Source organism: Panthera uncia, assembly GCF_023721935.1.
Source record: "Panthera uncia isolate 11264 chromosome B3 unlocalized genomic scaffold, Puncia_PCG_1.0 HiC_scaffold_1, whole genome shotgun sequence".
NCBI lineage: Eukaryota > Metazoa > Chordata > Mammalia > Carnivora > Felidae > Panthera > Panthera uncia.
In genome coordinates, this window is record NW_026057582.1 from 57,920,131 (window position 1) to 57,934,479 (window position 14,349).

The following is a 14,349-nucleotide window of genomic DNA, read 5'->3' on the forward strand; positions in this document are numbered from 1 at the left end:
TCCTACCTTCGTAATTCTTCAGTTCTTGATGTCCTTCATCTCTCCTACAAATCTTCTGGCCAGCCACCTAATACTTGAAACTCTCTGTCCTCTCAGAACTTTGTATTTTACAATTTCCTTCCATCACTGATCACTGCCGAAGTTTGAGATTGTGAGATAGAACTGTTGCCTAGGCAGGAAAGCTGGCATTCTAGACAGGCAGTAAGAGAGTAACAAGATGGAGATGTCTCTTGATACTGGGCCCAAACCAGAGTGGCATCCTCTTCCCCCTGCTAATAAATGTAAATGATTATATTGAAATTGTATACCTCAAATTAGAGTTAAAAATGCTCTCCCACTTTCCAAAATAATAAAAAAAAAATGCCCTCCTAAATTGGAATATTAAAAATATTCTGGGTGAGGGGCACCTGGGTGGCTCAAGTTGGTTGGGTGTCTGATCGGTTCAGGTCATGATCTCATGGTTCATGAGTTTGAGCCCCACATGGGGCTCTCTGCCATTAGCATGGAGCCCGATTTAGATCTCTGTCCCCCTGTCTCTCTGCACCTCCTCCACTCATGTGCTCTTTCTGTCAAAAATAAACATTTAAAAAAATATTCTGGCTTAATTTTCTGCAAAAGAAGTTAAATGGCATATAAATCATAGGGAACACCACTTATGAAGCATTTTATTTATTGTGCCACAAATACCCTATATTTGCACAATGAAAAAATTACCTGTCTAAAACAGCAGTACCTAGTTTTAGAAAAATCTTTTTGTTATGCACTGTTAAGCATTCACTTCTAGCAAGTTTAGTAGAAACTTGTCATTTTCTACATACAAAACCATATGAACTTTAGAATTTAATGGTTTCAGTAATCTGTTCATTAGAATAATATAACTTACAAGGCTGATATGGAAAACATGGGATCTAAATTTTCCCCCATTTTTACCTTTGTTTCTTATACACACTTAAATAAATAGGACACATATTTCATTATTATTATTATTTTTTGCTCTAGCTTTTTCAAGAATGAATAAATAAGGATAAAACACCTCTTGCTGGGCTTAATGAGCATTGGGTTCTGGAGGGTGATTTATTTTTTTTGTTATAAGTGAGGTTATTGTTGCTTGCTAATTTTTTTCTGAGATGAATACCTTTATTTCATTTTGATTTCTCGTGGATTAATATTGCTGAACATGGGAAAAACATTTATTTTAGATTTCCTTACGAGGATTTTTAAACATCTTAAATTTTGTCACAGAAATAAGAATCAGGCTCTACAATGACAACCTATTTGGAATTCATCCAACAAAATGAAGAACGAGATGGAGTCCGATTTAGCTGGAATGTTTGGCCATCAAGTCGACTAGAAGCTACAAGAATGGTTGTTCCCGTAGCAGCCTTATTTACACCACTGAAGGAGAGACCTGATTTACCACCTATTCAGTATGAACCTGTTCTGTGTAGCAGGACCACTTGCCGTGCAGTTTTGAATCCTTTATGGTAATTAAAATATATTGAAACAATTAATGTGGCAATATGATTTATTTTTATTATTATTATTATTTTTTAAAGTTTATTTTTGACAGAGAGAGAGAGACAGAGCATGAGTGGGGGAGGGGCAGAGAGAGGGAGGCACAGATTCTGAAGCAGGCTCCAGGCTCTGAGCTGTCAGCACAGAGCCCGATGCGGAGCTCGAACTCACGGACCTCGAGATCATGACCTGAGCCAAAGTCGGGCGCTCAACTGACTGAGCCACCCAGGCGCCCCTGTGGCTATATGATTTAAAAATGTAGTTTCTTGTTCATTTATATAAAAATGTCTTTTTTATTTATAGTTATTTTTTCGAATTAGGATAGTCAAATCCAAACAGCTGTAAAATTGAAGGATATTCTAGTTGTAGTGAGTTGATTACAGACCAAATATAAAATTGTCACTATATGAACTGTTAGATCCAATCACTAGTATATCTAGATGCTGTGTGTCATTAGACCCATCTCGTGTCATTAGAAAAGTCATAATTGATTGGTATGGTGTTTGAATTAAAAATGTTACAATTTCCTATAGCATAAACCAGAATATCAAGAATCTTCCTTTATTCCTCTTTCCATTCTGTCTCCCCACCCAGTCCATTAGCAACTCAGATTGATTCTGCCTCCAGAACATTACTGATTCTGTCTCCTGTATTCAGTTGCTGCTAGTACGCTCTACTTTAAGATACACCATCTTTTTACTGGACAATTTCATTACCCACCTAACTGGCCCCCTTGTTTCCATTCTTGTCTTTCAGTAGTTTATTCTCTATCCAGATGCTAGAATGTTACAAATGGATATCAGATTATTAAAATCCTTCAGTTTTGTTTTATACTTGGAATGAGAAATCCAAACTGCTAGTTAAGACTTACAAAACCCTATGTGTTATATCATCCATTTCCCTTATTGCTATCTACCTTATACCTTACCCTCTTTCTGATCCTTGAACATACCAAATTTATTCCTATCTTGGAATTTGTGTAATAGCTGTATATTCTGCTGGATTACTCTGCCCCTAGATTTTCCTGTGACCTGTTCTTTTCATTTAGATCAAATTTCAATTGTTTATTTCAGAAGGTCTTCTTTTAAAGTAGCCATCCCAGGGGACCATGGTGTCTCAGTCTGTCAAGTGTCTGACTCTTGATTTCATCTCAGGTCATGATCTCATGGTTCCTAGGTTTGATCCCCACCCCACCCCATTGGGCTCTGCGCTGACAGTACAGAGCCTGCTTGGGATTCTCTCTCTCCCTCTCTCTCTGCCCCTCCCTTTTCTCTCTTTCAAAATAAATAAATGAACTTTAAAAAATAAATAATGTAGTCCTCCCAAACACACTTTCACATCCTTCTTTGTTATCTTTAGTCTCTTATTGTCACTGTCTGAAAGTATCATTTGTATTTATACATCTACTTTCTTTTTGTATGTCTTTCTGTTCCAGAATAAGCTCCATGATAGCAGGGACCTTTGATCTCTTGTTTACTGCTGTATCACCAGCACCTAGGGTAATGGCTGGTACATATTAAGCATTGAATAAATACATTTTTGAATTAAATGAATGTTTTCTAGATCTGAGTGTAGAAATCACTGAATCATTTGAAAAAAATTTTACTGATATTTGCTATATATTAAAAGTGATAATATGTTCATTTGAACATTTGTATATACAGTTAAAAATATGAGTTCTTTTAGAAGTTAATTTTATTAAAATTAGGATCATTGTACAATGGAACTGAAACATGAGCTCTATTGTATCTTTTCTTAAAACAGTCAAGTGGATTACCGAGCAAAACTCTGGGCTTGCAACTTTTGTTACCAAAGGAATCAGGTAAGAAAACCCCCAATGCAGATGTTAATGCTGTAGTACTGGTCTTAATATGTAGAAAAATGCATATTTTAAAAAAAGATGAAGTAATTTTTCATATGATGAAAAATAGTTTTTAGTAGTTAAGTGATCAGAAAATTATTTGCAGTTTAAAATTTCATTCTGGCAAATAATTCATTCAAAATGTTCATTGTTTTCTCTGTAGTTTCCACCTACTTACGCTGGTATATCTGAATTGAATCAACCTGCGGAGCTCTTACCTCAGTTTTCTAGCATTGAATATGTAGTTCTGGTAAGAACATAAATCCTTAAGAAAGTCTTAAATATTCAGCGATTTACTTTATACCAATAGAATTGTTAAATTGAGATGACTTAAAGGGCATTGTTCTCGATTCCCACATTGAATTGATGGAGCATTTCAGAGATAAGAACTGTCCTATTCATTTTGAACAAGGTAATTTCCCTGTTGTAGTTATTTAATGGGTGGCTAGGATATTGGGTGGTGTGGTGTGATTTGCTATACTGAGTAGATCAATAAACAGTACACTCTCAATGTTGCTGTGTGGTTGGAAGGTCAGTTCACAAATAGTTAAGTTACTATGATGCTAGAACCTGATGATATATCCCCAAGTCTAACTGTTAAAGTTACTTTTGCATTGGTCCTTGTTAAGAAAATCATTTTTCTTCCCTTTCTGAACAGCTTTACGTAGTTGTTTACATATTTAAGTTGTAAAGTAACGATATCCTCTGTGATTCTAGTAGAGAAAGCAGAGTATGGTTCATGTGCGCCAGGAAGTAGCAGCCTACTTGTTATAAGAAATAAATACTTGTTATAAGAAATGAAGCCTTATGCAGTTAAACAGATCAAAGATGAAAGTCTCCTTTATGTAATTATAAATAATGTTTTTAAACTTAATTTTTCCTTTGATATGTCTCATATATCTCTCCTTGCATAGATAACTTCTCTCATTTCTGAAATGATTTTATTAAGATTTCATTGTATGAATGTATTTTAAATTATTTAGTCCTCTACTAATTATCCTTGTATATTGTGCTGACTGTTAATACATTATTTCCTAATTATTACAACATTTTTTAAAAGCGTGGTCCTCAGATGCCTTTGATATTCCTCTATGTGGTTGATACTTGCATGGAAGATGAAGATTTACAAGCCCTGAAAGAATCTATGCAGATGTCATTGAGTCTTTTACCACCTACAGCTTTGGTTGGACTTATTACTTTTGGGAGAATGGTACAGGTTCATGAACTTGGATGTGAGGGCATTTCAAAAAGCTACGTGTTCAGAGGAACAAAAGATTTGTCTGCCAAACAACTGCAGGTAAACAACAAGAATGGTAGTTTCAGCCTTATTTGTGGGCATCACTCCATAAATGTCTATAAATGCCTTCTGGATTTAAGTTTCTAGAAAATATTTTTACTGTGAATGACTAATATAATTGTATTATGACAAAGGCTTTATTTAATGTTGACATCAGTTTTCTTTCATTTGCCCTTGAATTGTTGTTATACAGATGGAAGACCCCTCACTTTTTCTTTTTTTAGTTTTTTTTTAAGTTTATTTATTTTTGAGAGAGACAGTTTGTGCACACATGTGAGCAGGGGAGGGGCAGAGAGAGAGGGAGACACAGAATCCAAAGCAGGTTCCAGGCTCTGAGCTGGCAGCACAAAGCCCATCGTGGGGCTCGAACTCATGAGCGGTGAGATTGTGACCTGAGCTGAAGTCAGACGCTTAACCAACAGAGCCACCCAAGTGCCCCAAAGACCCCTCACTTTTAATGGTGAGACTGAAGGTGTTTTGCTAGAGATTTGAAGGGCTAATGGGAGAGTCATGCTGAAGACTGAGGGAAAGCAACCACAGAATATTAGCTTTTGTTTTTTGACATCTCATTTAGGACCTGAACACTCTTACTATGTTTGGCAGGGGGAGGTATTTTAAGTCTTGAGAGTTGTATGTATGTATGAACCAAGAGTACATATTTTTTCATACACTGGACAACATTTTTATTTTTGGAGCAAATTGAAGCTTTATCTTCCAAGGCGGAGAGGTTGTGTGTGACTTACTAGGATCATCTAGGGATATTTTTCAATAATATATATATATATTTTTTGCCCAGAGATTTTGCTAGACCATGAGAAAGTAAGTGAACGTGTGCTTGTTTTGGGAGGCTGTTGAGAGGGTAGGATTGTTCATGTAAGGCATTTGAAAAACTTTATAAATGATTCTGATACAATGTTGATAAGAACAGTTGCCCTGGAAGATGGTAGGTAAGTCTTGCATAAAGTAGACAGCTAGGAAGTCAGACTTTGGAGCATCCAGGTATCCCAAATGAAAAGGAAAAGAAGATTTTGAGAACAATATTAAATGATTCTAATTTGAAGCTTAGCAGACTGGGGTAGTAGTGCTGCAGTTAACTGAGATAGAAAGTAGTGGAGGAATTTGCAAGTTTGGATGGGGAGGATGATGAACAGTGAATAAGATCACGAATAAGGTTTGAGGAGGTGAAGAAAATTAGAGTTTGCGCTCTTTCCAGAGGTTTGTTGAAGGTAAGGAAGACAATAGTGTGGGAATTTGAGAGAACCGAGTTAACAGGTTTAGGTTAGGAAGGGAACTTGAATGTGTTTATACATAGAAGGGGAAGAGAGACTAAAGAGGGTGAATTGAAAGCAAGAGTGAGCTGAGCTTTCAGAGGACATGATAGGGATGCCTTCAGGAAGAGAGGAAGCAGAGTACCTTGGAGAGGTACTCATCAGTTTCCATGAGACAGGACAGAAAGTGGGCAAGTTTAATCTTTCTGTGCCTTAGTTTTTTTCATCTGTGGAAGAGTTAAAAATAGTGTCTACCTTATACAGAGGTCATGAAAATTGAATGGATTGTGCCTGTAGCTGTTTGCTATTGTTATTTTGAAGCTGCAAACTTATTTAAAGTTCTGTAGTGTTACTTCTGATTGTAGAGTACATTTTACTTAAGTTACGTTATTGCATTTGAAACACATAAGATACCTGCTTTTTTATTGCAGGCAATAAATGCCTACAGACTAAATTTTTTCCTCCATTGAAATGTTTTTATTTTATTTTATTTTATTTTTTTGCCATCTTTATTCAAATATTTCACGGCAGTTATGTTAACAATTACAGTAAAGGTTCAAAATTCCAGAATCCAAAAATGAAATAATTTACTTCAAACTAATGTAAAATTAAGTCAAATGCAAAATGTCAATTTAATACAATTCTGAATTAAACTATAAACTCAAAATAGACTGTAGTTGATGAAGTCTTTTTAACCTACAAAGTTGATTAGGAGGTCTCCCAAAGTCTAAATAACTGAATGTACAAAATACTAAAGATGCAGGTATAAGCCCAAATTCAAGCTTACAATGTGATTACAAGTAATTATTATAATAACAATGGTATTCAGCTATGGAACCTGACACTGAAGATACCTACTGAATAGCACCATAGCTGAACCAGCTTAATCAAAAAATGGGAAGATACTCTCATCCCACTCCCTAAAAATAAAATCTAGGAAACCTACAAATACATTGGCATATGAGAGAAATCAAGTCATGAAAGGACATTAAACAAAACTAAATCACAGGTGAGATTCAAGCTGAAAAACACAACTCTACAGCCATTAGTTTCAACCCTAGTGCAGTTCCATCATCTTCAGAAAGTTCCCATGGTCCCCATAGCTGAGCATTAACTATTGTTGGGCTGTGCTGTGATGAAGTGTTTTTGTTTTCCTTATGTATCCATTTGGTTGAAAAGAGCCTGGTCTTTGCTCCCCAAATAGTCCTGAATTCAAATCTGAAACTCTTCTAGTTGTGTAATATTGGGTTGATCTCTGCTTGTTTTCTTATCCTCTGTGGAAAAGGGTAAATAATTCTTACTTTACCAGGTTACTATTCATGCTAAGGGAAATAATGTAAGAACAGTCAGTATAGTGTTAACTCTTACAGGGCTTTGTGGCAAACCCTGGCTTAATATCTTGCTGTGCAACTTACTAGTTGTGTAACCTTTAGCAGGTTAAAAACCTTTCTGAGTGTCCGTTTTCATTTATAAAGCAGGGATTAAAAAGTATTCTTCATTATTATTCTGTGAAGAAATAGTATATGTGAAGAGTTTAGCACAGAGTCTAGCACGTAGTAAGTTCTTAGGAAAAAGTTGCTCTTCCTGCTAGGAGTGTAGGAAATATAGGATTAGTTCAATAATTTTTTCTTTGCAAATCTTTAGACTTTCTGATTTTCTGTTGTATACTTTTACTCTGTTACTTCATGACCAAGATTCAAGAAAACTTCAGTAAAATAACATTATTTTCATGTGTCTAGAGAGGAATTTTGTACACTTAAAAATCAAAACAAAACTGGTTAGGAATTAAGTCAGAAAATTAAGTATAGACATACATATGTATGTCTTATAACCCCTTTTATACGATTCCATGTACCTCTCCTTTATAACATTTAATACAATTGTAATTTTATACTTTTTTAGCTAATGATTTTATTAACTGCTATCTGTTTCACCAGATCTTAATTTCATAAGGTCAGGGGCTATATATATATTTTTTACCATTAGATGCCTGGCACATAGCAGGTACTTGAAATATAGTTGCTCAAAGGGATGGATGAATACAAGTTAAGAAATGTAGACATTCATGTGGGGCGCCTCGGTGGCTTAGTCCGTTAAGCCTCCGGCTCTTGATTTTAGTTCAGGTCATGATCTTACATTCATGAGACTGAGCCCCATGAGATGAGCCCCGTGTCGGGCTCTTTGCTGACAGCACGGAGGCTGCTTGGGATTCTTTCTCCCTCTCTCTCTGCCCCTCCCCTGTTGGCACTCGTGTGTGCTCTCTCGCTCTAAATAAATAAGATAAAACTTAAAAGAAGTACAGACATTGATGTTACATAGTAACTTTTTGACTCTTAATTAGAAATAAACTATTTCTGAGCTAGTATCCCTGTTTGCTCATATAGCACCTTATACTTTGTTCTCTTATGCTTGTTATTTCCTTGCATTGTTCTTGTTTACCTGAGGGTCTCCCTAACTAGACCTTTTGCATTCTAAGGAAAGAGACTTTATGTTCTTTATTTTTGTGTTCCTAATACCTAGCACAGCATTTTGCATATGGTAAGTAGTTGATACATCTTTGTAGGAGTACTTAAATGGATATCACAAAAATAATCTCTTTACAGGAAATGCTGGGACTCTCTAAAGTACCCGTTACTCAAGCTACACGTGGTCCTCAGGTACAACAGCCACCTCCTTCCAATAGGTAATTATTAAATATGGCAAAGAGAATTTTACAATTTGTGCAGCTCTTTTAAGCATCCTGTACCCTTAACTGGAACATAGACATTCAGTAATACTATATTGTTATATTTTTAGGAATGTAAATACACAGCATTAGTACGTCTTCTAAAAAGTTGAAGCAGAATCATGCCACTGAAATGGTTGGTTTCTTATTATTACAGTGTTAAGGACTTTTTTAGTTTTGATATATTCCTAATCTCCTGTTTTTAAGTTCATAAACTAGTTGAAGGCAGCCAGACAAAAGTAGGGCCTAAAAAACTTTTCATTTAGCCTTAGAGGTAGTTTCCCCCTCCCCAAACTTACTAATCAGAAGTAGTATTACTAAAATTGAGTTGACATATCTTCTCATAATTATTTCAGTAGCCCTAAGGCTGACTGACTGGTAAATGAAAGACGTAGTCCTGATATAATACTTGGTGTGAGTGTTTCACTTACAGTGGTTGTACTAAAACTTTGGTTGTGGACCAGTAGATAGCATCACCTGGGAACTTGTTTGAGATGCACATTCTCAGACCTGCAGAAACAAGACCCTGGAATCTGTTAAAATGAGTCCTCCCACCAATTCTTATGCACACAAAAGTTAGAGAACCATGGGTCTACCATGTATTCAAATTACTTTTTTCTATTTCTAAAAAAGGAAACAGTTTGTTTCTTACAGTCTTACCCATAAACATTTATAAATGACTTTTGATTTAATTTTGTTTTGCAGATTCTTGCAGCCAGTACAGAAAATAGACATGAATCTCACAGATCTTCTGGGAGAACTGCAGCGAGACCCTTGGCCTGTACCACAGGGGAAGAGACCTTTGCGTTCCTCTGGGGTGGCACTTTCCATAGCTGTAGGACTACTTGAGGTAGTGACAATAGCTTTGTTTTGGAATGTAAACATGTATGTTTGTGTATCAGTGATATCTACAAGGCAACGTTGAGTGAAAAAATTAGGTCATTAAGACAGCAAATACTTAAAATTTGATCTGTGGTATATTTTTTTGTGTATAGAGATGCTTCTGGAAGGGTGTTTGTTCATCCAAATGTTAACAGTGGTAGAATAAGGGGAATTTTGCTTTTAAGTAGAATTTGAAAATTTTACACTACACATGCCTTAGCTTTATAATTAGAAAAGAGACTTTTAAAAAAAAGCTTTTTAAAAAATGAGATGCTATCAAATTTACAGAAAAGTTGTAAAGAACATTTTTCCCTCTGAACTATTTAAGTTGCTGACATGATGTTCCTAACCACTTGAATACTTTAGTTGTTTCCTATGAATCGGGATATTTTTGTATATAACTACAATATAATTATTAAAATCATAATATTAACACTGATACATTACTATCACCTAGCTTTCAGATCTCATTCAAGTTTTATAGATTATTTCAATAATTTCTTTTACTAAAAAGAATCTTATTAAAAATTTATTTTACTAAAAATACATTCAGAGACATGTATTTAGTGGTATGTCTATTTAGTCTCCTACAGTGTGGAACAGTCCCTCAACTTTTCTTTGACTTTCATGACTTTAACGCTTTAGAAGATTCAGGCCAGTTATTTTATAGACTCTCAAGTTACTTTTGTTTTGATATGTCCTCACAATTAGATTCAGGTCTTATAGCAGCAGGACTATCATAGAAATAATGCTGTGTTCTCATTGAGAGTCTTTGAAACCAAGCAAATATCCCATTCTGCATAAAACTTTCAGTTTCTATATTTATTTATTAATATCATTATGGAGTTTACATCTCCTTCTTTCTGTGTATAATTACTTTGTTCCACAGTTAATGGTATTTATATAATTATATTAGAAATACTTTGCAATATCCGTAAGCAGTTGTTGGACAAAAATACAGAGCACGTTTTTCAAGTTACATTATAGCTTCAGAAAAGAATGTAAATGATACAGCTTTTGCAATCCTGTCTGTTTTTGAGTCCTCAAAATTTCTAGTCTGCTGATAGCACTCTTATTTTTCATTTATGTAGTTACTTATTTTAAAAATTCTACCATTTTTCTCATTTCACTTTGGAAGAAGGAAAGGTAGATTGGAATACTCAGTCCATCATCTTAAACTAGAAAGATAAGCCATGCATATGTTTTAAACATAAAAAAGAAAAATAAAACTACAGCAGCAAAACAGGAAGATGTCCCTTTTCTTACTCCTTCTCTACTCCTCCCAGTCTAGGACTGGTTAAGCAGGAGCAGCATCCTTATTTATAGGGATCAGGCTTATAGATTATTTAAAACAAATTTTTTTAACATTTATTCATTTTTGAGAGACAGAGCATGAGCATGGGAGGGGCAGAGGAAGGGAGACACAGAATCCGAAGCAGGCTCCAGGCTCTGAGCTGTCAGTACAGAGCCTGACGTGGGGTTCAAACCCATGAACTGTATGTACATCATGACCTGAGTCGAAGTCAGATGCTTAACCAATTGAGCCACCCAGGCACCCCATATGAATTATTTTAAAGCTAGGAAGGCGCTATCATTTAAGATAAGATTTCAAAAGAAAGGTATTCAAACAAATACCATGTGTTTAAATTTCATTTTAAACATTTGATTATTCTTGGATAATTTATGCTTTCTTGTTTTCTAGAAAGAATATATCAGAATTCACTTTTAGAAATATATATCCTTGTATCTTCCTTTAAACTCTTTTGACAACTTACTTTTTTCTGATAGTGTACTTTTCCCAACACTGGTGCTCGTATCATGATGTTCATTGGCGGTCCAGCCACTCAGGGGCCTGGAATGGTGGTTGGAGATGAATTGAAGACACCTATAAGATCATGGCATGACATTGAAAAAGACAATGCCAAATATGTTAAAAAGGGAACAAAGGTAATTTGGTTAAGTTTTTTGTTTTAATAGAAAAATTTCATTTGATGGAAGAGGAAGAATAAGCATACTTTATAATAAGAAATCTGATATTGTGAAGTCTGATGCTGTAACTACTGTTCAGAATTGGAGAAATAGTCTCTTTTTTTTTTGATAGTTTAAGTTACAATTTTTCTGGTTGTAAATATTTAAAGACTTAATAGTAGCACCAGAAGGTAGCTCTTTTTTTTTTTTTTTTTTTTGTGGTTGTATTTTTTTTTTTCCCAGTGTCTCTTTAAAGATTACTCCTGAGAGAAACCCTGTGTGCCTTTTTTGATATTCATGTTAAAGAATATCTTTCCTGCTTCAGGAAAAATTTCTTGAATTTTCCAGTTTTTCATTTGTAAGAGGCTTCCTCTAGATATGTATTTTGTTCATAGGGTGAATAGTCCATCATTGACTTATGAGTTGTTTTATGTTCATGTAACTTTAATTTTATTTGAGTTTGTGCTAGTACATTTTCACTTTTGACTATTGACTCCCTTGAATTGGTTCTGCTGTTAGTGTTCCTTTTTAAAAAAAAAATTCTCTGGAGTTTACAATTTTAGTTTAGTTGTACTATATTAACACTTCTTTTTGGTAGTCATAATATTTTTAAAAGTGTAAATAATAACATAATTTTTGTCACTATTACTGGATTTTTTTCCTGCCACCAGATTTCCCTTTTGAGGTTGGAAGTTTTCTTAGAGCTTCAAAAAATGTTTTGTATTTGTTTATCTTACAGCTTTTGTTAGTGTTTTTCTGTATTTTGGTGTTTTTGTTATCTGGGTGTGGACTCAGCCAAGAAAAAGAGTTCTGTGTTCCTCTTCTACTATGTTTATGTATGAAGAGCAAGATATTTCTTATACCTTTTCTCCAAGTTTAGCTTAATTTAGGAGTTTATTAGAATGCCTTAAAAATGTGAAAGTGTCAGACTTCTAGAAGTTATTGTATCACTTTATGAGGAGTTTTCTATTATAGAAAATTAGAACATATCACACTTAAATTATTATGGGTTATAGTTTTAGTATTTTTTTAGGCCATTTTGATATCTTTGTGGGAAAAATGATTTATAGGATGGTTGAGTTTATACATTGATTTGATTTGATTTAAAAAATCTTTTGTAGCATTTTGAAGCATTGGCTAATCGAGCTGCTACGACTGGTCATGTTATTGATATATATGCCTGTGCGTTAGATCAGACAGGTCTCCTGGAGATGAAATGCTGTCCCAACCTTACTGGGTATGTATTTAAATTTTTGTAGTTTTTAGGATTATAGGCTAATAATTAGTTTACAAAATATAGACCAATAATGACAGTTTAGGAAAAACAGCCATCATTCTACCACTCCAGGACAACTCCTAACAGTTTTTGATATTGCTTTCAGTAAAGCTCACTTTACATTTTTTTCTAAAATTCAGTTTTATAACTGTTCTGTTTGAACAGAACACAAGTTCTGTTTGAAAAGTTCATCTTGATGTCCTGCAGTCATTGTTTTATTATTGTAGAGCTTTTTGAGCTATAATTCACACACCATAAAATTTACCCATTTAAAGCATACAATTGAATGTGGGTTTTTTTTGATCTGTTCACAGGTTGAGGAACCATCACCAAATTTAGTTTTAGAACATTTACATTACCCCAAGAAGTAACTGTACCCATTAGCAGTCAATGCCCTTTGCGGTTTCCTTCTCCTTCTCTCTCAGCCTAGACCCCTAATCTACTTTCTGTCTATAGATTTACCTTCTCTGGATCTTAGGGAAAAACCATTTCATCTTTCACCATTAAGTATGATGTTCGCCGTGAGTTGTTTTTTTTTTTTTTTTTTAATTTTTTTTTTTATGTTTATTTTTGAGAGCGAGAGCGAGCGAGAAAGACAGTGTGTGTCAGGGAGAGGCAGAGAGAAAGGGAGACACAGAATCCGAAGCAGGCTCCAGGCTCTGAGCTGTCAGCAGCTTGACACAGGGCCCGAACTCACGAATTGTGAGATCATTGACCTAAGCTGAAGTCGGACACTTAACCGACTGAGCCACTCAGTCTCCCTTGCTGTGGGTTTTTGTAGATGCCTTGATCAGGTTGAAGGATTTTCTATCCTTAGTTGAGGATTTTGTCATAAAAGGGTGTTAGGTTTGGTTAAATGCTTTTTCTACATCTATTGAGATGATCACATGGTTTTTGTCCTTTTTTCTATTAATATGTTGTATTACAGTGATTTTTATGTGTTAAATCAACCTTATATTCTTGGGATGAATCTCATTTGTGAATAATACTTTTTATATATTGCTGGATTTGATTTGTTAATATTTTTTGAGGATTTTGCGTCTATCTTCTTAAGGGATCTTCATCTATAGTTGTTTTATTTTTCTTCTTGTGATATCTTTGGTATTGGCATCAGGATAATACCGGATTCATAAAATGAGTTGGGAAGTGTTCCTTCCTCTTGCATTGGCAAGAATTACTTCGGGGATAATTTAAATAGGCTTTAAAAAACTCAATTAGGGGGGCTCCTGGGTGGCTCAGTCGGTTAAGCATCCGACTTTGGCTCAGGTTGTGATCTCATGGTTCATGAGTTCGAGTTCCATATTGGGCTCTGTGCTGACAATGCAGAGGCTGCTTTGGGTCCTCTGTCTCCCTCTCTCTCTGCCCTGCTTACACTCTTTCTCTCTAAAAAATACAGGGGCGCCTGGGTGGCTCAGTCGGTTAAGCGTCCGACTTCAGCTCAGGTCACGATCTCACGGTCCGTGGGTTCGAGCCCTGTGTCGGGCTCTGGGCTGATGGCTCAGAGCCTGGAGCCTGCTTCTGATTCTGTGTCTCCCTCTCTCTCTGCCCCTCCCCCAC

The 14,349-nt window shown here is 35.3% G+C and overlaps 1 protein-coding gene across 3 annotated transcripts in view; it reads left to right on the forward strand.

Annotated features, from left to right (window-relative positions):
• Positions 1-14,349, forward strand: part of SEC23A (SEC23 homolog A, COPII coat complex component) — a 76,602-nt gene that overhangs the window by 15,123 nt on the left and 47,130 nt on the right. For all 3 annotated transcript variants that reach the window (XM_049611588.1, XM_049611587.1, XM_049611589.1), the window contains 8 exons: positions 1,243-1,484; positions 3,280-3,337; positions 3,540-3,626; positions 4,437-4,673; positions 8,545-8,624; positions 9,372-9,516; positions 11,337-11,495; positions 12,638-12,753. In XM_049611588.1, coding sequence (XP_049467545.1) covers positions 1,264-1,484; positions 3,280-3,337; positions 3,540-3,626; positions 4,437-4,673; positions 8,545-8,624; positions 9,372-9,516; positions 11,337-11,495; positions 12,638-12,753 — 1,103 coding nt within the window. In that variant the 5' untranslated portion in view covers positions 1,243-1,263. The remainder of the gene's footprint in view (positions 1-1,242; positions 1,485-3,279; positions 3,338-3,539; positions 3,627-4,436; positions 4,674-8,544; positions 8,625-9,371; positions 9,517-11,336; positions 11,496-12,637; positions 12,754-14,349) is intronic.